At 43.0% G+C, this 25273-nt stretch overlaps 1 protein-coding gene across 13 annotated transcripts in view; it reads left to right on the top strand.

The window, feature by feature from the left end:
* Positions 1-25273, top strand: part of RBFOX2 (RNA binding protein, fox-1 homolog (C. elegans) 2) — a 180485-nt gene that overhangs the window by 134747 nt on the left and 20465 nt on the right. For 10 of the 13 annotated variants that reach the window (XR_001414279.1, XM_014963608.1, XM_014963607.1 and 7 more), the window contains 6 exons: positions 7802-7855; positions 17000-17092; positions 19853-19913; positions 22263-22316; positions 22456-22548; positions 23669-23801. Coding sequence is in view for 12 of the 13 variants with exons in the window: in XM_014963608.1 (XP_014819094.1) it covers positions 7802-7855; positions 17000-17092; positions 19853-19913; positions 22263-22316; positions 22456-22548; positions 23669-23801 (488 nt within the window). In the remaining variant the exon portion in view is untranslated. The remainder of the gene's footprint in view (positions 1-7801; positions 7856-16999; positions 17093-19852; positions 19914-22262; positions 22317-22455; positions 22549-23668; positions 23802-25273) is intronic. The other 3 variants (XM_014963614.1, XM_014963605.1, XM_014963610.1) reach the window with 2 other exon arrangements.

Raw genomic sequence — 25273 nt, 5'->3', positions numbered from 1 at the left:
GGCAGCAATAAGGCGTAGCTGTTTTAGATAGAGGTGACCATTCTGTCACATTTAATAACTTTCAGTTAATTAAGTTATTAATAACTTCATTTATTACAGGTGACAGAGTGGTAGCCACTGTCTTTTTTTAACACTGGATTTTAAGGCAGGTAATGCTGTTATCCTTTTCCTTCTCCAAGCATAATTCATATCTCTACTGTGAGGTTCTTTATGGTGTATGTTTCTAGCAGATGACTGCTTTGTATGACCCAAGCAACACAACTCTGGGAACTCAGATATTTTTGGAAGCTCTTGTAGCCTTCAGATCTTGGCCTCTGGGGAGACATGTTGGGACTTTGCACTTCCTAAAATATCTCAGTGGATATAATTTCTCATCTAACTTCATTCCTGTGTCAAGAGTGCAAAACACCTCCATGAGCGTATAGTTTGAGGCTAAAGCAATAACAAGCTGGACTACAGCTTTTTCTCAGCAAGAATTTGGTAGAATTTCAAGTCTGTATTTACCAATAAATAAATTTAAATATGCAAGTAATGCATGATACAGAAGTATTGGCAATGGCAGAAAATTACTCATTGGGCATTAAGGTAAGTAGATAAATAGTACAAAAGACCAAGACGGTCTGACCTGTGGGTGTTGATGCAGTGGGGCCTGAAATATAGCAGTAGGAAAGTTGTTGGAAGGGACTCTGCTTTCTGAATGGGTTGGGCATCTGAAGGAGGAAATCCTGTCTTAGGGATATCAAGATGTATTTTAGTTCTTTCACATCCAAATAGTACTGCCCACTGATCACACATAACAAGTCCTATGTGCCAGTATCAGAGAACAAACATTCTGACACAAGGTGGCCTCTTTGTGACAACTCTTGTTTCCAAGCTCTTCCTGTGGTGAGAGAGAGCTCCAACCCTGTCACAGGGCAGGACTTTGTTCCTGCTGATGTTGGGTAGAGTTAGAAGAGGCACTGCTGTTTATCCTGATGTGTTTCACCAATGTGATTTCTGGAGTCACCTTTTGCAAGTGACTTGTACCCTCAGTGCTGTTTGAGCATCCTGCCTTGTCTGCACGGCTGTGCTGGGGACCGTAGTACTTCTGCGCAGGGGCACTTGTGCCTCTGCAGCTGTCAGCAGCTATTGTACTGTCTGTCTTGCTCTGCCAAACTGTGTGCTGATGCCACAGGACGTAGAAACTTCTGTAGTGACCTTCTGGTGGAAGGCAGTGATGGCTGGATCACGCTTTTATGTAAGGTTTGTTTTGGTTTTCATGTGAGTTACTGGAAGAGTTTGCAGTGCGAGTGGTCTGAGCATCATTTGTGAAACAGTGCTGTAGCTGGATTCGCTTGATACAGGGCCTGGGTAAAATTAGGTGGAGTTATCTTTTAAAACCCAGTTTTATATTAATTCAGTCTACATGTGTGAGCCCTCTCAAATTGAGCTTTGAATGTCTGCTGCTTTTGTGGGCATGGGTCCAAGTACCTTTTCCATGGCAGCAGTACCAGGTTACAGTGCAGTCACACCTCTGGGGATGGCCCAAGGAGCTGGAAGTGTAGACCTGGAAGCTGGCCTGGTGTTAAGATCTCTGGAACAGAGAACAGTTCCCTGTGGTACTGTTCACCCCCATCTCACTGTTTTGTGTGAAATTCTTTTACTTGTGAGTCAGGGGATAACAAATGACTGAGAAACTGTGTTTCTTGTCACTTTGTTTGCTGGGATAGCTGCGATCTATAAATCCTGTTAGAAATCTGTACTCTTTGTGTGTTTTCCTTTTAAAGTCTGGTTTCTCAGAAAACATGTGTTTTGTTGGGCAACAGGTCAAGCCTAATAAGGGCTTGTTGGTGCTTGTTAACTGTCTGTTCAGTTGGTATACTATGGTAGTTCTTTGGTTTATAAATCCTGGATGCTTCCATCTTCCTGTAGGCAAAGCACACTGGTGTCGCTCGGCTGAACAGGGTTGGCTGTAGCAGGGTTGGCCCCATTATTTTAAAGAGAAGTGACCCAGCTTTAGGTGAGGAAGTTCACGTACTGATAACAGCATGGCTCTGGCAGACCCCATGCTGAAATAACTAGGCACTGACTAATACACGCTACGATAGAGCCAGCTGTTCTCAACTAAAAGTATGTCCCATGGAGCTGGGAGCCTGGGGTAAGGCCTCTCTCCACAGCGTGGACCCATCCTGCATATGAAATGCTCTTGTTCATGCACCTCAACCCTGAGGAGTGGAAATAGTTTCCTGCATGTGTCGTGGTTTGGGACAGGTTGATCAACGACAAGATGACAGATGCTCTCCCCCTTCTCTCCTTCCAAGGAGAGGAAGAAGAGAAAGAGATTTATGAGTTTAGAGAAAAACTAAACTACTTCACTGAAACATTAATAATAAAATAAGAAGGAAATAATGAAATAGATACTATATATGTAAATATATATAAAAAACCGTATCACGGTCCCAGGGAGATGTCACTGGCAGGCACTAGGAAAGTTCCAGACTGGTCTCGGGGACCAGTGGGAATTGGATTCAGGAACACTGAGGGGGATCAAAGGTAAGTCCTTGAAGAAGAGCTCACCTGACCCCTTTGATCCCTCAGTGTTTCTACTGAGCACAGTAAATGGGATGGAACACACTTTATTGGTCAGTCAGGGTTACCTCACCTGCCCATGCCTCCCCTCAGGTGCAACCCCTCCATGGGGTAAACAACCAAGTCACCTGGCCCTGGTTGCCACAAGAACAAGTGTAAACCACAGCTTCTCTTACTGAACAGACAGTTGGCTCTGCTCCACCCCAAACCAGGATATCACAGAAGCCTGGTTTCCTGGCTATTTGGACCATCTTTGAGAATGGACTGTTTGGCACCTTCAAGGTTTAGCTAGTTCACTACACTTATCTCTAAATGAATTTTCTGGGACCTGTGTAAAGCTGTTCGGGCATAGAGTTCTTTTTAGAGATGTGAAGCTGTTTAATGGTGGCTCACATTACCTTTCGTTGTTCCATGATTTCTAGAGACATTCGCTGTGTTGTTTGTATCTTTAGGGTTAAGTTATTTGTCTGGTGCTTTTTGGAGCTGGTTTTGAAAGCTCTAGACAGGGAGAGGAGACAGGGCCAGCTGGAACAGAGCATACAGGAGGCGCCCTACCAAACTGTCAGTGCCTTGGAAGGCAAAAGCTCTCTGGTGCCAGATCTCTCAAATTTATTATATATAATGTAGTTATGGCCTCTGCTGGAAAAATCTGCTGCCTTTGTGTCATCTGGGTGGAAACAAACACACAGCATGCACATACCCTTCCCTGCACAATGCCCTTGCATCTATGTCAAGGTACATCATGTTCAAGCAAGAAAATTGGGTTCTAGTTGTTGCTGATGTTTGTTAATATCTTTATGCTGCTTAAAACCGTTATTTGCAAGAATCCCTGCTACCATTGTAGAGGAGATGATTCTCATTTACCTGCTTTACAGAAAAATAGCTAAAAGCTTGTACAGGGTCTCACCAGGGGATGGAGAACTAGGATAGAACAAGGTGCTATAGCTCCTGTGCCACTATACAACTGGAGGTGTGTATGTATCTGTATCTATCCATTATATGGCATGCGTGTGAGCAGATGATGTAGGAGGCTTCTTGCACAACATGAACATGTGATGGGGAATGCTGGCTTCTTGGTCATATAGTAAGTTTTTTAAGTCATGGTGGGGAGCATTTGAGATGTGTAGTCTGGCAATGCCTTCTTCAGAGGCTGAGGATTTTTTTTTCCGCTGCTGCTGTGCAGGCTTGTAAGTAGAAGTTCTTGGTAATCACTGAGTGAATGAATCAGGTCTGTGAAAACAGTGATTCATGTCTTCAAGGTTAGAGATTAGAGGGTTAGTCTTCATGGATGATCTAAGCATGGATCTTGTTTTATTTGGCCAGACCCTCTGTCTGCTGAAAAACACAAACATGCCTGTATACGTGATTTTAAAAAATTACTATAGGGGCGTTTGGTGTTGACCCTTGTATTTAGATGGCCTAGCATTTTCCATACAAAAATTGTGACCTTTTGCTAAGGAGCTCTTAAAACTTCCATTGTTTGCAGTAGGCTGTTGACATTTGGTAGGGGAAGCACCATCAGAGAACAAAGTGCCTTTTTGTGTTTCACTAAATTAGATTCAGCTTTGAAGGAGATATAAACTGTTAAAGTGAACTAGTCCTTTTTTCCTGCTTTCATTCTTCAGGAAAATTCTGGCGCGGTACCAAAAAAAAAAGTGCCCCCGGTGCTGGACCTGCTGTAACCGCTGCAGCAGTGAGGACAAGAGCCGTGGTGTTAGGAGCTGTCAGAGCAGCTGGGGCAACGGCCGCAGCAGAGTCTTGGAAGAGCCTCCCGGCCACGCTGCTTTCTTCTAGGGAATTTAATGGAGCAGGAAACCCCTCCCCAGCAGGGACCTGAAAATCAGTTCAGCCGTTATCCCCTGTTGTCTCTCTTCCTTTTCTCCCAAGCAGGTCCTTTCCTCCTGCCTCTTCAAACACCCACGACTCCTAGGCAGAAAAGAGGTCGGGCAGTTTGCATGGGTGGATTGTAGCCCGTTGCAGTAAATGTCAAGCATGTGCTTGCTGCAGCCGCAGGATTTAGTGATCTTAATTCTGTCATCTAGGAAAGGACATACCTCCATCATCGCCAAGGCGGGGAGGCAGCCCTGCCGCCTCTCATGGAGCTAGGTCAGTCTATTTTCATTCAGCATTAACTGCCAGCGTTTTGTTAGCCACAAGAAATTAAACACACAAGACAGGATTTCCTGTTGGTGTGGAAACCCTGCACGGTGAGCTTAGCCGAACAGGGATGGCAGTAACACCCAAGGATACAGCCCCAGGGTGTGGAGAAAGGGAAAGGTGGCACGGCATAATTGTGCAGTAGAAGCTACACAGCATGTTCGCTTTCAGTGAGACCCTACCTGCAGTGCTATGTCCAGCTTTGGAGTCCTCAGCATGAGAAGGATGTGGACCTATTAGAGCAGGTCCAGAGGAGGGCAACAATGATCAGAGGGATGAGCAGAGAACTACCCCAGGCTGGGAGAGTTGGGATCTATTCAGCCTGGAGAAGAGAAGGCTCTGGAGAGACTTTATAGTGACCTTCCAGTGTCTGAAGTGGAGCTACAAGAAAGCTGGAGAGGGACTTTTTGCAAGGGCATGCAGTGATAGGACAAAGGGTAATGGCTTCAAACTGGAAGAGCGTAGGCTTAGATTAGATATCAGGAAGGAGTTTTTCACTGTGAGGGTGGTGAGGCACTGGAACAGGTTGCCCAGAGAAGCTGTGGATGCCCCATCCCTGGAAGTGTTCAAGGCCAGACTGAATGGGGCTTTGAGCAACCTGGTCTGGTGGGAGGTGTCCCTGCCTGTGGCAGGGAGGACAGAACTAGATGATCCTTAAGGTCCCTTTCAACCCAAACCATTCTATGATTCTAATGGGGTGGAAAATGGTGATTTTTGATTGATTTGAAGATTGTGAAAATAATTTTGGCATTTGCATTTATTGAGAGCCCGGCTGTTTCAGTGTGTGTGGCAAGGCTAGGCAGCTGACAGGGACAAATCCTTGTGCTGCTTTCCACTCCTTTTTGCTTCTCAGAGCTCACCAGACCCTTTGAGCCACTTCAGATCAGTAAATTGTCAAAAACTTTGTATGTATTCCTTTTGTTGGGCGAGTTTTCATGGGATTGGTGATCTGTATCAGTTTACCTACAGGTGAGAATGAAAACTGGGGCCAGCTTTAGGAAGCTGGTGAGACCAGACAATGAGTGACAATGGCGCAGAGACAGCCCTTCAGCAGCCGAGAGCTGTTAAATTGGTTCAGCCCCTGTCGTGTAACAACACTGAAATAGTCTACCAGGAAAGCAATCATGACTGATTTCTTTCATGGCAATGTCCAAGCCATATGCAACAAAGACAACAAAAAGCAATCAACGGCTAATCTCCTTTATAGACAAGCCCACACCAAGCGTAGGATAGAAATAGAAAATGTATTTTAGCTGTGATTGGCACAGCAGTGGTCAAAAGAGGATCCAGCGTGGATCTAGCCTAAGCTGTTGAGATGTTGGGGTTTCAAGGAAGATGCATGTTTACATTAGCATTATTCAAACTTTGTGTAACGTGGGATATTGTGAATTCAATTGTTCTTGGGATGAATAGAAGATCAAGTATTGTCCTTAAACAATAGAACAGTAAAAACAACATCTGTGAACCAACATTTGTAAAAGAATATGACTATCTCCTTTTTAAGAATGGAAGCAGATAGAATCTATAGCTAAATTGTTGGAATTGTTTTGTTTGCTTAAAGGCAGTTGTGGAATTCTTGTTCAAGGGACTTCATAACTTTTTATTGCTTTACATATTCAGAGCTTCTCTTCCAGTCATCATGGCTCACTGCTGTAAATGTTCCCTGGGCATAAGTCTTTCAAGCAGGGCACCCACAATATGAGGATTATACCCTTTTGACTCTGAATGGAATTGTTAATTAAAAAAAATGGCAAATACTATATTAAGAGCACCATAGCAAAGTGGAGAGTGCCCCAGTACCCAGAAGCTGTGTTTCATCATCTTTCCTAACTCTGAAATCATCCTCTCTTTTCCTGTTGACCCTTCCTTCATTTGCTACCACCTTTAAATCTTCTGCAAGCCGTGAGATCAAAACCATGTTGATGGAAGCTTTCACAAATTACGGCATAGGAAAAACACTTGGATACAGCATTTGTCTGAGCACAGTGTGCATCTCTAGACTGAAGGTTGCTCCATAAAGGTGCTTCTGAAAATGAGATCTTAGACCTGTCTTTCTGGAGAGCAGACCTCCAGTTTGGAAATACAACTGCTATCTTCTAGAGGACAGAGCATTGCAGGGTTCTGTTGAAGTGATGCTTTTATCTGTAGGTTACTGGTTTTAATCTGGCCAGTTCAATAAAAATATTTCAGTGTGTTCCAAGGTGAAGGATGTGATTCATACATGATTCCGCAAGCGTGGCAAATCTCCTTTCTAGCTAGTAGCTCTCGTTTCCCATTTTTGCTCTGTGCTAAGTCGGGACCTCTGTGGAACCAGTTGTTGAAACAGTGCGTAGTAGTGGGGCCCTGCTCACCTTGGGGTTCTCCAGGCTGAGGCAGAGGTCAGAATTCCGTCACAGGTGATAAACTTGCACAGGTTATCAAGAACCTGCTGTACGTCAAAGGTTGAAGTTGAATGATCATTTTCTGATAAAAATCCTGTTGGGAATTAGCTGTTTTCATGGATTCTAAATCTGCCATCAATTCTTTTGAAGGCTTGGAGTTTTGTACAATAAAGGGAGGGGGGAGCAAAGGAGATTTACAGTTTGGAATCCCTGAGGTTGGCAGTCTTATGTGACTATTCCCTCCAGAGAAACAATATTACTGTTAAGTTTTTCTTTATGGTAGGCACTTCAGGAGGAAGATGGAATGCTGAATTACATTTGAGAAATGTTGTTAGCTGTCTGAGATGAAATCATATACCATGTCTTAGATGAAATAGTAGAATGAGGAAAGAAAGAATCGTTTAGATTAAAAGGGGGGAAAGAAAAGCCGCTTCAAATCCCTAAAACTCTTCTGGAGATTGTTTTTCTTCCTTTAGACTTTTGTGAGAAAACCTGGGGTCTGTGACCAAAAGGATCTGCATGTCCTAACCTGAGAGAACTGGGTCACGTCACTGGGATTTTATGCCTTTGCCTGTATGCTAGAAATGAAAATATTATCACCTCTCTTCTTGCACTAAGCCAGGCCCAAAAGGTAGGAAAAACGGATTGCCAAAAATAAACCTTTTTTTTTTTTCTTTCCCCTTGTCTCTCTGCAGCAATTCGGCAAAATCCTTGATGTAGAGATAATCTTTAATGAGCGTGGCTCGAAGGTAAGTCCTGTTTCTGTACCCGCTTCTCTTGTTTTGATTGCAGAGTAAAAGGCAGTTCATTGCCTAGAGAATATACTCTGTAGAGATCAGCAGGAATTAGTGTGATGGGGGAAGGGAAAAGCTATTTTGGGGACTGTCTCCTGTTCCCTCTGACTCCAGACTCTGAGCATGGTCATTTCTGGGCAGCATGTACAAATGCTCCTAGATGCTCCTGTCTGTAATGTGGGATCAGGTTCCCCAGCTTTTTGAACAAACTTGAGCCTTCATACCAACCTGTTCCCATTGCTCTAGCAATGAGTGTCCTTTGGAGAAGGCAAAATAAGGTAAAACAGCTTTGCGTGATGGGCAACTAAGACTCCACCCACCCCCCCAAACACATTTCTGTTGCATTAAAATACTTTTATAGAAAAACTGTCATATCTCATATGTGAAAGGATTTTATTTACTCTGTTTTGCTGACTTGGCACTTCTGAGATACTGACCTTTCATGTTTGAGATATTTGATGCTTAATATAAGCATCCTCGTTCCATTTGCCCTGCCCCGTGTAGACCTCTCCCCACTGAATTTGCATTCACACACCTATTTTCATCTTACAGATTTATTAAGAGGGAAGTTTTATTGAGAGTTAATGGTAATTTATTTCTCTGGAGATGAGATTTCAAATTTTGCTCAGGTCAGCTGCAGAGAGATTCAGTAATCTTTGTCCTAATTGGCAATTGGTTCTCATCACGTAACCAGTATCACCACAATGACAAATTGATGTGATTCTCTCTCTGCCCAGGAGGTTCAGCACTGGAATAGCAGGGAATTTTGCAGGTCAGGAGCGAGGTGCATTGCCAAAGCTCTATGGGGGAAGCTTGCACAGTGCATGTCTATACTCTGCTTGACTTAATCAATGCTAAGATTCCCATTTTCAATTAAAACAATATTTCCCTCCTCCCCCCACACACGTGTGTGCACATGTGTGCATGCACACAAGAGATTTTGAAGTTGCAATTCAGCTAAGCAGTTTTGGTTTAGACTCTATGCCTTTCACTTGGATTTGAGGTTCACAGTCTTAAGGTGGCCTCTTTGCTTCAACATATATTCTGGGATATGTTCATGTTCAGAGCCCCCTGCAGATTTCTACCCATGTTGCCCAAGATCCATTCTGAAATTCTTCAGTCTCTGTATTAGCTGGAAACCAGAAAGCGGTTGATCTGTATACAAAAGAAGTGAGCTAGCCCTTTCTCCATCCTTCATTTGTGCTTAATGCCATGTTTTTGTTTTGTTTTAATGAGACAGTCTGAACAAGTAAAAGTCTATATGGCTTAGTTAGAGAGTTTTACTTCCCTACGTGGATAAAAATCTATACGCTTTACCAAAACAACCAGCAATGCTGCATTTGTAAATATTTATTCTGCTCTCTGCTGTTCTTCTGATATTTGTAAACCAGAGATATCTGTGAATTAGTCTTGATTTTAGTAATTTCTATTTGGCTTTGGGAATAGCCTCTGGCCTCTATCAAATCCCTACTTGTTTGGATGTAATTGCAAAAGAAAGAACAAAAATAACTGGCCTGGCAAAGTGGTGAGCTCTATCCTTCATCCCCCACTGCCTGTGCTTTCCATAACAGTGAGTGTTTTCCTCTCCACACATGAACTTCACCCGCTCTCTCCCATCCATACAGCCCTGTGTTAAATGCCCACAGCTGCCCTTTCCCTTCTGGGCAATACTCAAGTTGGAGGCTTTCTGTGAAGATTTGATTTGTGACTGAGATGTACCTTCTTGTGCAGTTGTTAAAGCCTAAGGCTTCTGGTTTTCAGTTAAAACAAAAATTATTGCTGAAGAGTTCCTTGATTAATTTTACCCTGAACCCTTAATAAATATATGTAAAAAGAAAGCGACACAAAGAGATGTTCTTCCAGACATTGACCATGCAGTTTTCTACTGCTTTTTTGTCATCCTACGGCAAAAAGCAGTTGCAAAACTGATAGCCTGCATAAGGGATGGGGCAGAATCTGAACAGAATGAGAAAACACCCAAAGAGTAATTTTGTGGTATCTTTGCATCCTTCTGTACCCAAAATAATTCCTGTTTTAAAAAGAATGCAAGATTATTCCTGCTTAGCATGAAAATGGGAGGCCCCAGTGTTTGAGTGGGGTGTAGCTGCACGACGCACCTGGTATTCACATAATAATGGAAAAACAACAGTTTGGTGATCTGATGGTGAAGCAAAGGAAATGGATCTTTCTGGAGGCCACTCACTCACTCTTGGGTTCTTCCTCCACCTTAGGAAAAAAAAATAAATCTGAATGCATTTTCCTGCCCTGTGGTTTCCATTCTAATCTAATGATATGAAACCTCTCTCTCTTCTTCTCCTCCTCCTCTCTCTTGGGAATCCGAAAGCAGATGCTCCTGCTGCCTGCCTTGTGCTGTGTTCTCAATGCTCCCTTCCCTTCCCCGGGTTCCTAAGGGTTGTAGAGTTTTGTGTAAATGTTTTGTAAATTTTTAAAAGGTACGGTGGTGAATCCCAAACTGCCCTGGGTTCACCCCCACCCAGCGTACGATGGGGTTGAGCAGCGCTTTGTCCCTGCCGAGCTGTGGCAGGAGATCTCTGCTGGGATGGCTCCAGTGCTGGTGGTAGGAGGGACTGGAGGAAGCCTGCGGGTTGCAGTCTTCCTTTTGAATCCACCTGAGATGACCAGGCAGTTTTCTTCGACAGCTTGGGGGAACTATAGCAAACTGGCTGCATCTTCAGGATCTCTGTGTATTCAGGAAGTTTGGTGACAAAAGAGAGAGCAGCGTGTGTCCGGCACAGCCACCTCACACCTCAGGTTCTTGCATGTGGCTTAGAAAACGTTATTTGCTGACTTTCTGTATCACAGCAGAGTAGGAGGCAGTTAAATAATTAGTTTTGCTGATTGTCCTCTCAAAGCAATGTGAATTCTTGTTTCCTCACTCAATTTCTGCCCAGACTCAATCTGTTTAGTAGGATTGTATGGACACTGGTAGACTTCACACTGATACTGCTTTACTACATATGAGAAACAAGATACAAACTTTAAACATCTCTTGAATTTCATTTTGTTTTATTCTTGTTTAATAGAATGACATCAGTCTTTCCTTGATGTGTTTGGTTTTTCTGCTTGCTTCCAGGAAACTAGCTGTTTGTTTCATTTATCCTGTTTACCATTACATTTCTAGTTCTGACCTGTATAAGTACCTTTAAATAGCATTCTGCTCGTGGTTGCAGTTTACCATGCACTTCACTGAACCGTGGATAAAACACCTCCAGAGGAAGTTGAGAGAGAGGATTCCTGCTCCCTTTGTTAGTGGAGATGCATCCTCTAGATGCATATTTTGGCACTGCTGTGCTGAACCCAACAAGTGGACATATTTGCAGAATTAATGCAGTCTGCCTGCGTCCCAAGTACCCTGCGGCATTTGTAAAGCTGCAGGGGAAGGGAATCCAAGCTCTTTGCTCATCAGCTGCGTACCGTGTGGCATTCCAAGATGTGCCCTCAGTGACATTCAGAGACCAAAAGTGCGTAAGCACGCAGCAAAATCTTGGCTGAAGAGGGAGCTTTTTTTTTCTTTTTTTTTAGATTTTTAAATGGTAAAAGTTCATATCAGTGCAGACTGCAAGCTCGTGGTTTCAGAATAGTATGTTTATGTCTCTTGCTGCTTTCTGCTTGGGACACCCAGGTCTCCAAGTTTATGCATAGAACTGAAATGTCTAAAGCACTTCATATTTAATTCAAAAATTGGCTGTATGGTTGCTTACGTCTTCATGAAGAAATTCTATCTGCTGTTGAGTGGACGTTGGTAGCTAAACCTGTGCTAACTAAAAACTTGTGCAGAAAGCTGTGTGGAAACACTTTGGGGGTTTTTATGTTTGCAGTTAACTGTAGGTTAAGATAAGAATTTAGGTTTTGATAACTGTGCATAAAAGACTGTATGTTTGCATGTGCATTTTTTTTCTTTGAATGGATTAGGTGCTTTGAGTTCAACCACTCTTGTTTCCAAGACTTAGTTTCCACTTGGTGAAATAGATAAAACCCCTTTTTTCATAAAATAAATTAGAGGCCTTGTTTTCATCTTAATTCTATTTTTATAATTTTTGTTCAAATGTCATCAGTTGAGCCAGAAATTCAAATAGCATTATTAACACAAAGAGGCTTAATAACAAATTAAGTACCAGCGACTAGCGGCGCTTTCTCAGGTCACCAAATCCCTTTGTAATGCCAGTGGCACGAAGGAGACCTGTGTCCCTTTATCCTAGTTCAGTTTTATGCCTTCGACCCTGCGATAGTAAACTAATGACTTAAACCAGTTCAGTGTATGGATTAATTTATTTAAACTTGTATAATTAAGGCTGAAGTTGACGGCTTGATAGTATAAGTTGATTTACTGCTCCCGTGGGAGCGCCTTCCCAGCAGTGCTCCTTTCCCTGTGTAGGGAGCTGAGTCCAGGGTGCTAAATTAGCAAAACACCGATGCAGCAGGGGGAGAGAGAGAGAGAAATGAGCTTGTCTTCTGCCAGTTTAGCTAGTTGAACTCACAGACCACACACAATAAGATCCACGGTCGATCAAGGGGAGGAGGAGGAGCACACAACTGGGGACAGTGCTGGGGCCTTGAAGTCCCTGCCCTGAGGTGGCTGGAGGAAGCCCTGAGCTGCAGGCCGGGCACCCCCAGTTTTGCAGGAGGAGGGATTGGGAGTAAAGCAACACAATGACTGGGGAAATCATACAGCTTAAAAATAGCCCTGCAGGCTTGTGGTGTTCTGTTGTTGGGTTTTTTTGGGGTTTTTTTTGGTTTAAAGATAAATGTATGGGGTTTTAGCCAGATTGGTTCCTGCATCTAGTTCACCAGATTGCAGAGGTACAGGGAGAGGTGCTTTATGTGTATGTGCCTTAATGCATGCACGAGTGCAGCACGGGCACAGGGAGGAGCTGGAAGAGTGTACGTTTGTGTGTGTAAATCCAATAATGTGTTTCTCAATTTTGGGCTGTGTTTCTGTCAGTGCATTCAGTCCTGCTCATCTCAGGTGGATTATAGCTGAAACCCTCCTACTCTTTCTAAATGCCTTGGAAACAGGTAGCCTAAACTGCTGTCTCCTTGGCCATCTTTTCAGGCTCCTAAAAGTTTGTTTATTGTGGAAACATGAAGGAGAAAAAAAAAAAAAGGGGGGGAAAAAAAAGCCCAAACAAACTTGGTTAAAAACAAGCATGCTCCAATGGTACAAGGCAAAGACGCTGCTGCTGAGGTGACTGGTCTAAACTCTCTGACAAACGAAGGGTTAACAATGCATGGATTTCGAGGGGCTCTGTTTAGTTTCCTTTGGTTTTATTTTCTTTTTTTATTTTACTTTATTTTATTTTTTTTGTTGTTTTTTGTTTAATTTCTGTGTTCTGGCCACACCCAGGAGAACCGTCTGCTTTTGATTTCTCCCTTTACGGTTACATGGTAAATTTTCTTTCTCATTCTTCAGAGATGGAAACGTTCAATTATATATACATTTATAATTTATTTTTTTTCACTGCTCATCATGTTGCTTGTTATTTATTGCAGAGTCTGAGGCCAGACTAAAAGGGTGGCAGTTACTCGGGTCTCTTCAGGCCCTTTGAATAAACCTTTGGGTAAAAAGGGGTTAGTCTGGCACTACAAATTACTCACCAGTCCTAAAAATGTTTGCTGGGGTTATTTACTGTTCGCTGGGTACACTGAGGCTTAAACTTATTTTCTGCTTGGGAGAAGTTCCTGGCAGTTGCTGGCAGAGAGGAATTGTTGAAAATGTCAGCCTTGTTATCATAACAGCCTTATTAAACCCAAACTATTTGTGTAATCTAAATTTTAGAAAACTTAAGTCTTTTTTTACCCAGGATTGTATCTTCCCTTCCTCTGGCTCCATACCTACTACAATGGAGCAAACCAGTACCTGCTATAAAGCTAAGCTAGTAAATATTGGACACCTGCTGCCTCCTTTTCTTTTCTTTTTTTTTTTTTTTTTCCAAGGGCAAGACAACCTTGGGAAGGAAAACAGAAAATTGTTTGTTGTATATGTATTTAGGTACAAATTAATCCCTATTCTTTACAGGTCATCTGTGAAAAGGAATTAAAGTTATATGTATGTGCTTTTTTTTTCCTCTCCCAAATCAAAAATACGTATGCATAATTGCTAGTTTTTAAACTTAGAAATAAGAAAAATGTTAAGTGTGGCTTACCTATTTTTCCTGATGAAAATTTGAATATCTAAGAGTTGTATTAAGAAGACAAACCAATGGGGCACAAATACTGACTCTGCCATAGTGGACTATGTAAAGTGTTAATTCAACATTGATGTTAAATGGTTCTCAACAAAGAGAGTTGCACAAGCTAAGGACTGATCTGTCAATAAAAGAAAAATTGTGGTTAATTAGTTATGTTGTTCAGAATCAGATTAATTCTGTTTGTATTCACATTGTTATTATTTTTCATATAGTCTGCATGTGGATTGTATTTTACTTTGAGTTAACATTAAAAATAGTGAGAATTCCTAATCAGTTTAAAGGTATTTAATGATAATGGGGTTTTTAAAATCCCGCATAGACTTCATTAATTGCAAACAAATGTGAATTAAAATAGCCTTAGTTTGATTCTAGCCTGCACAGATTAATGCCTAAAAAATTACCTTCCCTCTGCTCTCCAGCTTTCAGTTCACATCATCAGCGAAGACATAAATTTCATTCGGTCTCCACAGGCTTGTCTAGAACAAACAGAAATTTTAATGTAAAAGGAGAAGAGGGAAATAGAGATTCCTGTTGCAGTCTTTACCTCCCCTCCTCCTCCAGCCTTTTAAAGATGCTTTTCCCCCATTATATAGAACCAGAGGGGAAGGTGTTGCTCTATTTCTCAGCCTTGCCTTTCTCTGTAGGGGTCCTTTGAAGCGGACACGATACCCTGTCCCTTCATAATCAGCTCTGCTGTTGAACCCCCCCGCACCCCCGTGGTTCCCTGCACCATATTTGAGTTACATGCGGCTGGGGTGTTGTATTAGCCCCGATCTCTTGTAGCTCCAATTTTAATTCATTGAAACAGAAAACTTTTATGCTGTTCTGAAAAAGGCATCAGTTTGTTATTTATATAGCTTTTTATTTATAGCCGAAGAAATGAAATTATCTGAAGCTTTAGATTATTGGGTTGGAGCCCAAAGGAGCACTGTCTTTGATCTCAGCATTGCAGTACTTGGCTAAGTTCTTTTATTATTGCTGTTAAGGGGAAAAGAAAAAAAAAAAGAAATAAAGCTGCATTTTACAAATGTGTAACGGTTTTGTGCTGGAAACCTAGCTGTGGATGACAAAGGCCAGCATGTGCAAATAGCTTGGGCTTTTTAAGATTTGTATTGTAAAGACCTTTAAAATGCACTTGAAGAATGATGGCTTGCTTGTGTCTTGTTGTTAACAGTGCTTGGAAATTGTGATGCTTTCTTTTGTGGGGAGGGGAGGGGAAAGGGTCTGGTCCATACATATGGACACTGAGCTGCACAGAGGGGACCATGAGGCTGGCAAGCATGCCATGTTCCTGCATAGCTTGGGAATAGCTGTAGATCGCTCACATCACCTCGCTCTCTGGTTAATACCGGGAGCTTCCATCACATCAAATGCAAGTTTTGTCCCTCCTGCTGCTGAGGGTATAGGAGCCAGCAGAGATTACTCTCTCTCTGTACATTAAACCAATACGTGCTTTATACCAAGCCATGGGAGCCAGCTACCCATCTCCTGTTATTAAGATACCCTAGAAGCAGAATGCAACAAAGCTTTATTTGGCCCTGCTCTCTGCAATGGCATGGAGAATATCTCGTCACAGTTGTCTGTAGAAAGATACCATTTGTTACTAGATAAAATCCTAATTTGCTTAGTCACATTGGCTCTGTTTTAATGTCAGTGCACTCATCTCCATGGAGGGAAGCATGATCTCCTACCCTGCCCTGTTAGGTGACTGCATGAGTTGGCAGCAGCATGAGCATGTAAGGACAGGCGTGTTGCACGTGCCATCCTGGATGCGGTAAACCTAAATTCTCCTAACCAAAGGGACATCTTAGTAGTCCTTGCGCCTTTGTGGCTGCTCCAAGCAGGGCATGTTAATTTTTCCTCAAACTTCATGGTCTAACTACGCAGAGCTTTGTTACAATCCACTGTGCAGAGGTCGCCATCTCAGAACAAAGCCAAGTAGGATGGGTAGCAGGGCAGGAGGGTGGTAGCAGTAGGTCAACAGTGTTAGACAAAACCTACCTTTACCGATGAATGGGTATTTAGGAGTTTAGATTTACACTCGAGTCCAACACAGTACTTATAAATAGGGAAATTTTGCAACTAGAATATGTGATACTCCAAATCTTCCTGTTAAGTAACGTTTATTTGATGGTGCCACCTAGAAGCCCTGCTTACTTTCAGGGCCTCATGCGTTATTAGTGAAGTTACAGGCGTAGGAGTGTAGACATGAGCTGTTCCCTGAAGAGCTTGCAAGGGATGATTTTCAAACAGCCCTTCCTCTCAACAGTTTTCTAAGGTAGGTAATTATTATTGTCTCATTTTACAGGTGGGAAAAGCAAGGTTCAGTGTTTGATTTGCCCAAAGCTTCGCAGAATTCCTGGTGCCAGGCGTGAACTCAGATCACTGCTCGCTCTCGCAGCAGTTTCTCAAGAGAACGAAGTGCTGCTCAGTGTCGATGTCCTGTACCGTGTCCGGGGGGGCGGGGGGTCATGCAAAGCATGTGTGTAAATTAGCAGAGGGGAGAGAAACCCCGCTTGGGCTTGACCAGCTTGCCTATGTCGGAGCAGAGTTTAGTGTTTTTAAACAAACAAACAAAATGAGCAAAAAAAAAAAATTGTCTCGAGTAACTTTGTACTTCTTTTTTGGTCTGGCCTCAATTGCTTTTATGTTTCTTTTTTTTTAATTATTATTCTTATTATTCTTATGATTACAGTTCCTTTATTTTATTGAATTTAATTTCTTTCATTTATGAAACATGCATGAACCAACAATGTGACTCTAGGAGGTTATTGCTGAGTTGTGCTGATGTCGATTTCATACTGTGATATTTTTTCTCTATTTACCTAGAGATCAGTATTTCAATATATAACGATGTGCATGTTTTCCCCCCTTCTCCCGCTGCATGCAGGGATTCGGGTTCGTAACTTTCGAGAATAGTGCTGATGCAGACAGGGCCAGGGAGAAATTACACGGCACCGTGGTAGAGGGCCGTAAAATCGAGGTGCATGTCTTCAGTAATTCAATTTCTTCTTTATATTTATTCTTTTGATTTCTTTTTGTGTCTTGCTTCACTTATTTCACATTTGGATCCCAGTCTCGTGTGTGCGTGTGTGTTTGTGTCTGTGTCCTTCACCTCCCTGCACTGAAATGTATAAAAGTTTACACCCCTTACGGAATATTTTTATTGTTGTTTTGGGTATTTTTTCTTTTCTTTCTTCTTTTATTAAGTTTTTTTCCCACCCACTCCAAATTTTTGCCCTTCTGCTGTCTTGATTTTTCCTTTGCTTCAGTTTGCGAGGCTCCGATTTCCTGTTACCAGGCCTGAACAAAACTAACTGAAAGAGTACTGTCCGACTTCTAACTCTGTGTCCAAAAAAATAAAGCAGGGGGCCAGCCAGTATCCTCTCTTTCCTCCGAGGCCAGTTCTCCTCCACTCAAAGTGTGAGATGATGCCCATGGTGGGAGGGGAGACACGGGGCGGAAGCCCTGAGTGGGCTGTGCTGTACATACCACTGGTTTCTTGACCTGCCACTGGTCAAGAATTGTCTCGGTGAAAGCCAATCCTTAAAGTTTCTAGCTCTCACCGCAGGGGAGTGAAAGGTTAATGTTGGATGGCCAACATGGGCCATCATATTGGGCATGCCTGGTGTTGACCAGTTTGGTGTTCCACTGTGTTGAAGGCTAACTGGCGTCTTCCCCTCTCTCCCTCTTTCCTTTTAAAAAAAAAAAAAAAGTACAAATATTAAAACAAAAAAGCCGCCGTTTTTGAGTAAGATGTCTGCATATTTTGCTTTTTTTTGTTTTGTTTTTTTTATTTCCCTTTTCGATGGTTTAGCGTTTAGGGCCCTTCACTTGACTCACTCTTTCCATGGTAACTATACACAATGCTGGCGATGGTACGAGTTGGCGGTAAGTGAAACAAAAGCGCTAGAGAAGAAGCTTTTTCTTTTTTTTTTTTTTTTTAATTTTTCTTAAAATTACAAAAAACCAAAATTAAATAAGAAAGAAAAAAATCCATCTGCCATCTCACATTAACACTACGAAATGTGATTTGACTTGTTTTCCCTACCCACCTCCTTCCCTTTCTCCCCCTTTTATTTTCAATGCTGTTGAGTAATGCCGCCTGGACTTTGGATGTACATATCGTTTTGTAGCAGTCTGAGCTGTTTGATTACTGACTTCATGGTGATTTCCCCTTGCACATCTTACTCAGAGTTACTGAACTCCAGTTTGGCTGGTTTTTATTAATGCACCCATTTCCTCTTCTCTCTCTCCTGCCCCTTCTTTCTGCTGCTCTCTCTTTCTGAGACCTGTTTGTAGCTGTTATTGTTTGTTTTCTCTCTTTTTCTTTCTCTCTCTCCCTCCCTCCCCGGTTTATTTCTTTACTCGGTTAAATGCAGCTGTTGGTCTCTTTGCTGACTGGTGGTTTCTGATCGGTTCTGGCAATTTTTCCTTTAAGTGCTTGTGTTGCACTTTGCTGTAGCAGCTGATTTCAGGCACTCGCTCCATCTTAATGATTGTCTGTGAGACCCCATCTCCTCCCTCCTCCCCTCCCCACCCTCTGAATCAATTGTGGTGTTTTGTTTTTGGTTTGTTTTTTTTTTTCTTTCTTTTATCTGTGTGTGTTTAACTGCATGCTCTCAGTCTCATCATTGTTGTTTCCCATTCTTTCTTTTTAAATGTGTAATGTTTCTATTGTTTTGGGGCTGAAACGAGAGTAAATGTAGCTCCAGACTCCCCACCCCATGTATGCTCACCATCCATAAGTCGCAAGGGCCTGAGGCAGCTTTTATTTTTATATTTCCCTTTTTTTTTTTAATTCTTTACCCTGGCCTCAATTCCCATGCCAAATGGCTTTTGATAAATTATTCATGTTGTATAAAGACTTCACCCTCCTTGCAAGAACTTTGAGGCTGTCTGACACAGGGCTGCAGTAACTTGGCTTCCAAACTGGTCCATCTTTTCTTTATCAGCACCATCTCTGTGGTAACACCCCACTTGCTTGAGCAATCAAACCGCTTGGAACTATGCAGAGCTCTGTAAAGAGGGTGGAGGGCACAGCGCAACCAAAAAATGACCCGGGTCTACAGCTATGTATTTCTTCTTTTTGTTCCATGAGATTTGTGACAAGGAAAAAATAATCTGGAAAAAGATTTGAAAACGCTGGGGAGGAAATTGGTGAACGTAGACTGTCCAAATGCTTGGTGGAGTTCCAGAAATTTCCTCAAGCCTTGGGAGTCCAAACGTAAAGCTGATGGACTCCAGGCTACCTTTTTTCTATCTAAAATGTATGGCTGCCAGCAACCTACTGGGCCCCAATCCCAACGGTGAGCTTGAGAAACAAGTCAGCTTGTGCATCACCTGGTTCAGTTCCCCTGCCCTGGCTGCAGAAGTTGTCGCTGCCTCTCGAACAGAACCTGGACAAAACCTCCAAAGTTTTGCCCTTCCGATCAGTAAGCTGAAAATAAGCACACGCCAATGGGTGGCAGGGCGGCGGAGAATCTACACTTTACTCTCGTTGGCCTTTTGTTTAATGCATAATTTTAAAGTGCCACGTTTAGCTGTAACTTTTATAATTAAATGGCAACTTTTAAAAGTAATTTAAATATTGCATTCTTGTAAAATTAGTTGTTTAATTTTTTTTTGCTCAGAGAAGTATAGTGTGTGTGTGTGTGTGTGTGGTATCTGAGAGTTTTCCACTGTTTTCCCTAACGTCCTTTGCTTCCTTCCCTCTCCTCCCCCTCCCCTTTCTTACTTTTAGGTTAACAACGCCACTGCGCGAGTGATGACCAATAAGAAGATGGTCACGCCATACGCAAATGGTAAGAGAGACTGTACTAACGATGAGCTGAAAGGTTTGAAGAAAGCTAAAAGGGAAAAGTCATGACCTCCTCAGGACCAAAAAAACCAACTCCAAAAGAAACCAACAAAACCCCACAAACTATAATTTATAGCATTACTCTTCAGTGTAACCCAAGCGTTTATGGAGGAATATGGAGGAATGCTATTTTACAGATGAAGAAGTGGGGACAGAGAGGAGCAGTGATATGCCCAATGTGGCCAAGCTGGTAAAGAAACCAAGGACCAGTAGGTTGCCTGGCACTACTGCAAGCTGATGCTGTACAGTGGGATATGCCATACTCCCGAGCCTTCTTGCCATCACGTAGATACCTAAATATGAATGCAGAAGCATAACTTAGGATACATAATTGGATATATCTCAGTTTAGGTTCTAACTGTAAAAGTACAGCTGTCCCCAAGCAGCCAGGGAAGCAGAGGCATTGCGCTGCTTGTTTGCTCACTTTTTGTTACAGACTGTGCCTGTGTTCAGTCATTTTCCAGTGAACCTGAATAGAGAAAGACCAAGTTGTTTGGGTAATGAAGAATCCCGTTTCATCGGGATATCTTGGTTCTTCAGTCTGTGCAGTAATTTTATTGCACAGGCATATATAGCATAAAAAGTCGTTCTTCTCCTGACAGAACTGAATGCTGCTTTGATACAGATTTTGAATCTGAGTCTTTGTCCTGAAACAGGCAGAAGAATTCTTTTTGGCCTGAAAATATTCCCAAACAACTTCAACAAGGCAGGAAGCTGCATATAGGTAGTTGCTAGTGTGAGAAACTGCTTTGGTTACAACCTAAGACTCAGAAGTCAGAAGATAGGGATTTTATTTGTGACTCTGCTTCTGACTTGTTGCATGGCTCTTGGCAAATCAGTGTTTTTTTGGTTACAGAACTGGGAAAACAGGGGCAGGCAGAAAGGCTGGGATTCTGAGCCTCAGTGTCTGAAAGGATCCAGGAGATTTTGTAGTAAAAGGCAACGCAGCCATGTTATGTTGTCCTGAAAACAAGGGCAGAAAATGCATATGACTATTTGGTAATAAAACTTGGCTTACATAGCGATGACTTGTGAAACCCTGATAATGGGCCAGAGTATTTTGTTTTCGCAGCCAGCAATTTAAAGCCAGCTTTAAAGCTATGCAAAGGTATTCAGTATGAGGCCAGGCTTAAGGCGTGCTGATGAGTGGTCGTACAACCGGTTTCACATTTGAGGGTTTGATGCCAGTCCCCTTGTTGCCACCACTCACTTGAGTTTTGCCATCAAGGTGGTCAACACATTGCATCTCTCGTTGATACCCTGCCAGCAGATGAAGGGATGGTGTTGATGGGCTGCAGTTCACAAAGTTGTTCATACAGTTTCTAGGCCCGTTAGAGGTGTAAAAGTGAAGTAATTGTGTCAGAACTCCAAGACAGAGGAAGAATATGGGTTTATTTAAATATGCCTGTGTGGTTGCTAGCTGAACAGCCGAGATCTTTCCTGGAAGGGAATACTTTGTGGAAGCCAGCCCAGATCATGATGTTAGCTTTACACCCCTTGCTTCTCTTCCCACGTAGAAAGGTGGGGGCGAAGACAGATAAGTTTCTAGATCTGACTGGGAAGTGTCCTACTCGTACCCCAGTGATGACTTCTTTAAGCACTATTCTCTTGTAGGTGTTATGATTTGCAGTTCTTGCCAGTTACCCAGATGATACTAAAATCAATTCTCTGGGACAGCGTTCACCTGAAAAGCGGCATAAAGAAGACAGGAAATCCTAAAATAACACAGAGAGAAAAAGATGTGAGATGAATAGGCTGAATTGCTTTTCTGCGCTGTAGTTGTGTGATTTGGTTAGTGAGGAAATTCAGACACTGTTGCTTTCTAGCAGATCTCTAGCAAATAAGACAGAAGGGCGTTTTGAGAATTGAAGGCTATAAATTGATTTGCCCGGGACGACAGTCCGGGCCGGTGGCTTTAGGGAGCTTTTGGATCCGCAGCATTCCTGGTGAAAGCAGGGAGAGCTGGAGGAGCTGGCAGCAAGGTTGGTGCAGGGATCACAGGGTCGCACGGTGTTGGTGGCGAATATGCATATAAGGTAGTTGGCATTCCCTCAGTGGATCAGCTGATGTTTCGCTGTTCCCTCCGATCCAGCGACCTGTACCTAGAACTTGACATTAGAAAAAGGCAGTTGGCCTCCATCTACACCAAGGGGGATTGAGGCGAAGCAGAAATTGGAAAGAGCTGTGCATGTGAAGCTGGGGCGCACGCAAAGAGACTGTTCCCCCTACCCACACTGCCCGCTCCTTCTCTTGGTGTAGATTTTGGCATTCACTGCAGTCTTTGTTGTTTCAGGTTGGAAGTTGAGTCCTGTGGTTGGAGCGGTGTACGGCCCTGAGTTATATGCAGGTAGAGCTTAAGTAGACACTTCCACTTCTGCCATTTAACTGCAGTGGTGTTTGTTTATGTTCTCAATCTGCTGTTTCTTTATAACCTTTTTACGTTTTGTGTTTTGTTTTTTTTTTTATTCTTTTTAAAATTGAATTAGCGTCCAGCTTTCAAGCAGATGTCTCGCTGGGCAATGACGCCGCAGTGCCCCTGTCAGGAAGGGGGGGTATTAACACTTACATTCCTTTAATCAGTAAGTAGCCCCCGTTGGCCCCTATATTGTTACTGTGCTTGAGTTAACGATGACCTGTTACTCTTCTTCTCTCCAGTCTGTATAATATATACTTGAAAGGATGGGTCTCGCTGGGAACGAGTTTACTTCCAGCCAAAGTACACTGGTGCAGTGGCTGTAACTTGTTCATCTGCAGTGTGTTTCTGTGCTGGTGAATGGGTCTCTCTGAGCGATGAGGAGGCTGCAGAACAAGGGGAGGGTGTGTGTGAGGAATAGGCCATTCCCTTCCCCCCGCTCTCCCTTTTGAAATCAAAGAAACCAAACGGACAAATCCCTAAAGTACATATTATACAAGCTGCTAAACCGCGAGTCTGCAGGGCCGCTAGCGGCATGCACCTGGACGCACTTTGGGTTGGGTTTGTGCCCTGCGACTCCCTCCCTCTCGGTATCTGTTGATTACATGTTTGCAGATGCCTCTGAGGTTTTACATCACTTCATCACGGGTCAGTTTACTCCGGTGTAAAGCGTAATAAAGCAGGCCCCACTATACATGGAGCCAGTTACTGGTCACGCTTGTTAAAAGAAGGTGGGCTCTCAGTAAATTGGCACTTTATGGGAAATTGCTGCTGCTGTTATATGGGCTATCTTGTCTTTCAGGCTTTAAAATGAACATACAGAGGATTGGGTGGCAAAGAGTGGGAGGGGAAAGGAGGGAAGAGACTGATGTAAGTTGGTTGACTTTAAGGGCCTCTTGACAAATTATATTAAAGAGCCTCTGCAGTTTTGGAAGAGCCGCCTGCTGTATCGACAGTAACTCTCTGCGCTTCTCGGACTCTAACCAGAGTGCATGGCGGTGTAAAAAGGCGGGGGGATTGGTACCCTGTTTGTGGTGGGTGAGGCATGCCAAAGCATTAACCTCTTGCATGCCAAACCTCTCTGCAACCCCTCTTCCCCCAAAGGCCATGGTGTAGCAGGAAGTACGTATCGGATGCTTGCTGGGTTATAAGCATGCCCCTCTGCAGGACTGATGCAAAATGTCCCACCGCTGTGGAGCTATTGTGTCACTTTGTTTGGAGCAGACGGTTGTTCTCTGGGCAGGGATTTGGATCCTTTTCACCCTCCACCTTGTCTGTCTTTCCAGTTCCAGGCTTCCCCTATCCAACTGCAGCCACCACAGCAGCCGCGTTTCGGGGAGCCCATCTGAGGGGCCGAGGAAGGACAGTGTATGGGGCAGTCCGGGCAGTACCTCCCACAGCCATCCCTGCCTACCCAGGGTAAGCACTGGTCATGAGAGCAGAGTGCTCTGCACAAACACGTCAAATAGTTGATTGGTTAACCAAAAAATAACTAAAATTGTCTGGATGGTGAGAGTCAGGATTTTGCTAGTGCCAGAGGATTCTGCATACGATGGCATCTAGTGGGGGCAAATCTAAATTTTAAGTTCTTCACTGAAACAATTCTCAGTACTTGTTGCAGCAGCGTAAAGCGCTGATGGATTCCTTCTCATAGTTTCTCAATTTGTCTACGTGGTATTTGTCATCATCCATTCACCCAATACGTTATAGCACTGCTGAGAAGGACGCAAAGAGAGAAGGTTTAAGACTTCCAAAAAGGTTCTGCTCTTTGCACTCCATTTGTGTTTTCGTATTCGGGAATGAGGAGTATTATCCATTACCTTCATGCCTCACCATCTGGCAGTAGGACACAGAAGAGCCAGTTACCCACAATGGATTTGCTTTCTTTGTTGGAGACGGTTTAAAAAGGTTTAAAACAAAGATTAATCAAGTCCATTAATTTAAAACCGGGAGTGTTTGGGATATAGGGAGAATGAAAGTGCAGTGTTCTTCTAACTGTTATATGAAGCAATGGTGAATGCGTGGCCTTAGCATTCCTTGCCCTCTGACTTTTCGCTAGTAATGCAGTGGAATAGATGCTGTTGCAGAAGCATATTGTGCTGTTTAAAAGTACAGGGAACTAGGTTTGTATGTGAGTTTTGGTTTGAGTTTTTGTTTGTTTGTTTAAGTGTGATGGAACAACATAGAAATCAACAAATCCCTTCCAAACTGTCTTTTTTTGTTTCTGGTTTTGAAGATGCTTTATTCATATTGCCTGTCTCTGGAATTGTACTTGCCATGTTTTCCAGGCAACGTTCTCAGAAAGAATAGGAGTAGGAATGAATCCTCCAACATGGAGAAGTTTTTTCCTTAGTCTAGCCCCAAAAGGGAAGAAAATAAATTATAAATCTTTATTAAAAATGGAGGTGGAAGCCACACACATCAGTGCAAGGAGCTGGCCTGATATACGCTGGACAAACTTTGCAAATACCTTCTGTGGCAGATTACGTGGTAAGAGCTACTGTGGCCCTTTCTTTTTGGAGTCCAGTTTGATATTTAAAGTAGAGCTCAAGGAAGCAAGCTGCAGTGGTCATGTGTCTATCTAGCTTCGCTCTCCAGCAAATCTGGCAATGTTTGTATTTAATTCACCAGAAGACTTTAAATGAAACCTCTTGTCTGAACACGTTGGCCTGCCAAACAGAGTGTTTATTCTGGATTTTCAGATCCACCTCTTTTTGCCACCACTCCTAGTTCATATTCTGTATCCCATAACCATAGCCTCTGACCTGCAACTTGTCTGTCTGTTGCTCTAAAAATGACCCAGTCTGATTCTATTGAGAAGTGCTCCACAGTGGAACAGAGCAGAAAAGCTAAGTGCTGCCGTCTAGCAGAGTATGAAGTGCTTGCACCAG

This window comes from Calidris pugnax, unplaced genomic scaffold, assembly GCF_001431845.1.
Source record: "Calidris pugnax isolate Ruff unplaced genomic scaffold, ASM143184v1 scaffold44, whole genome shotgun sequence".
Classification (NCBI taxonomy): Eukaryota; Metazoa; Chordata; class Aves; order Charadriiformes; family Scolopacidae; genus Calidris; species Calidris pugnax.
This window is presented reverse-complemented; position numbering and strand designations above follow the sequence as displayed.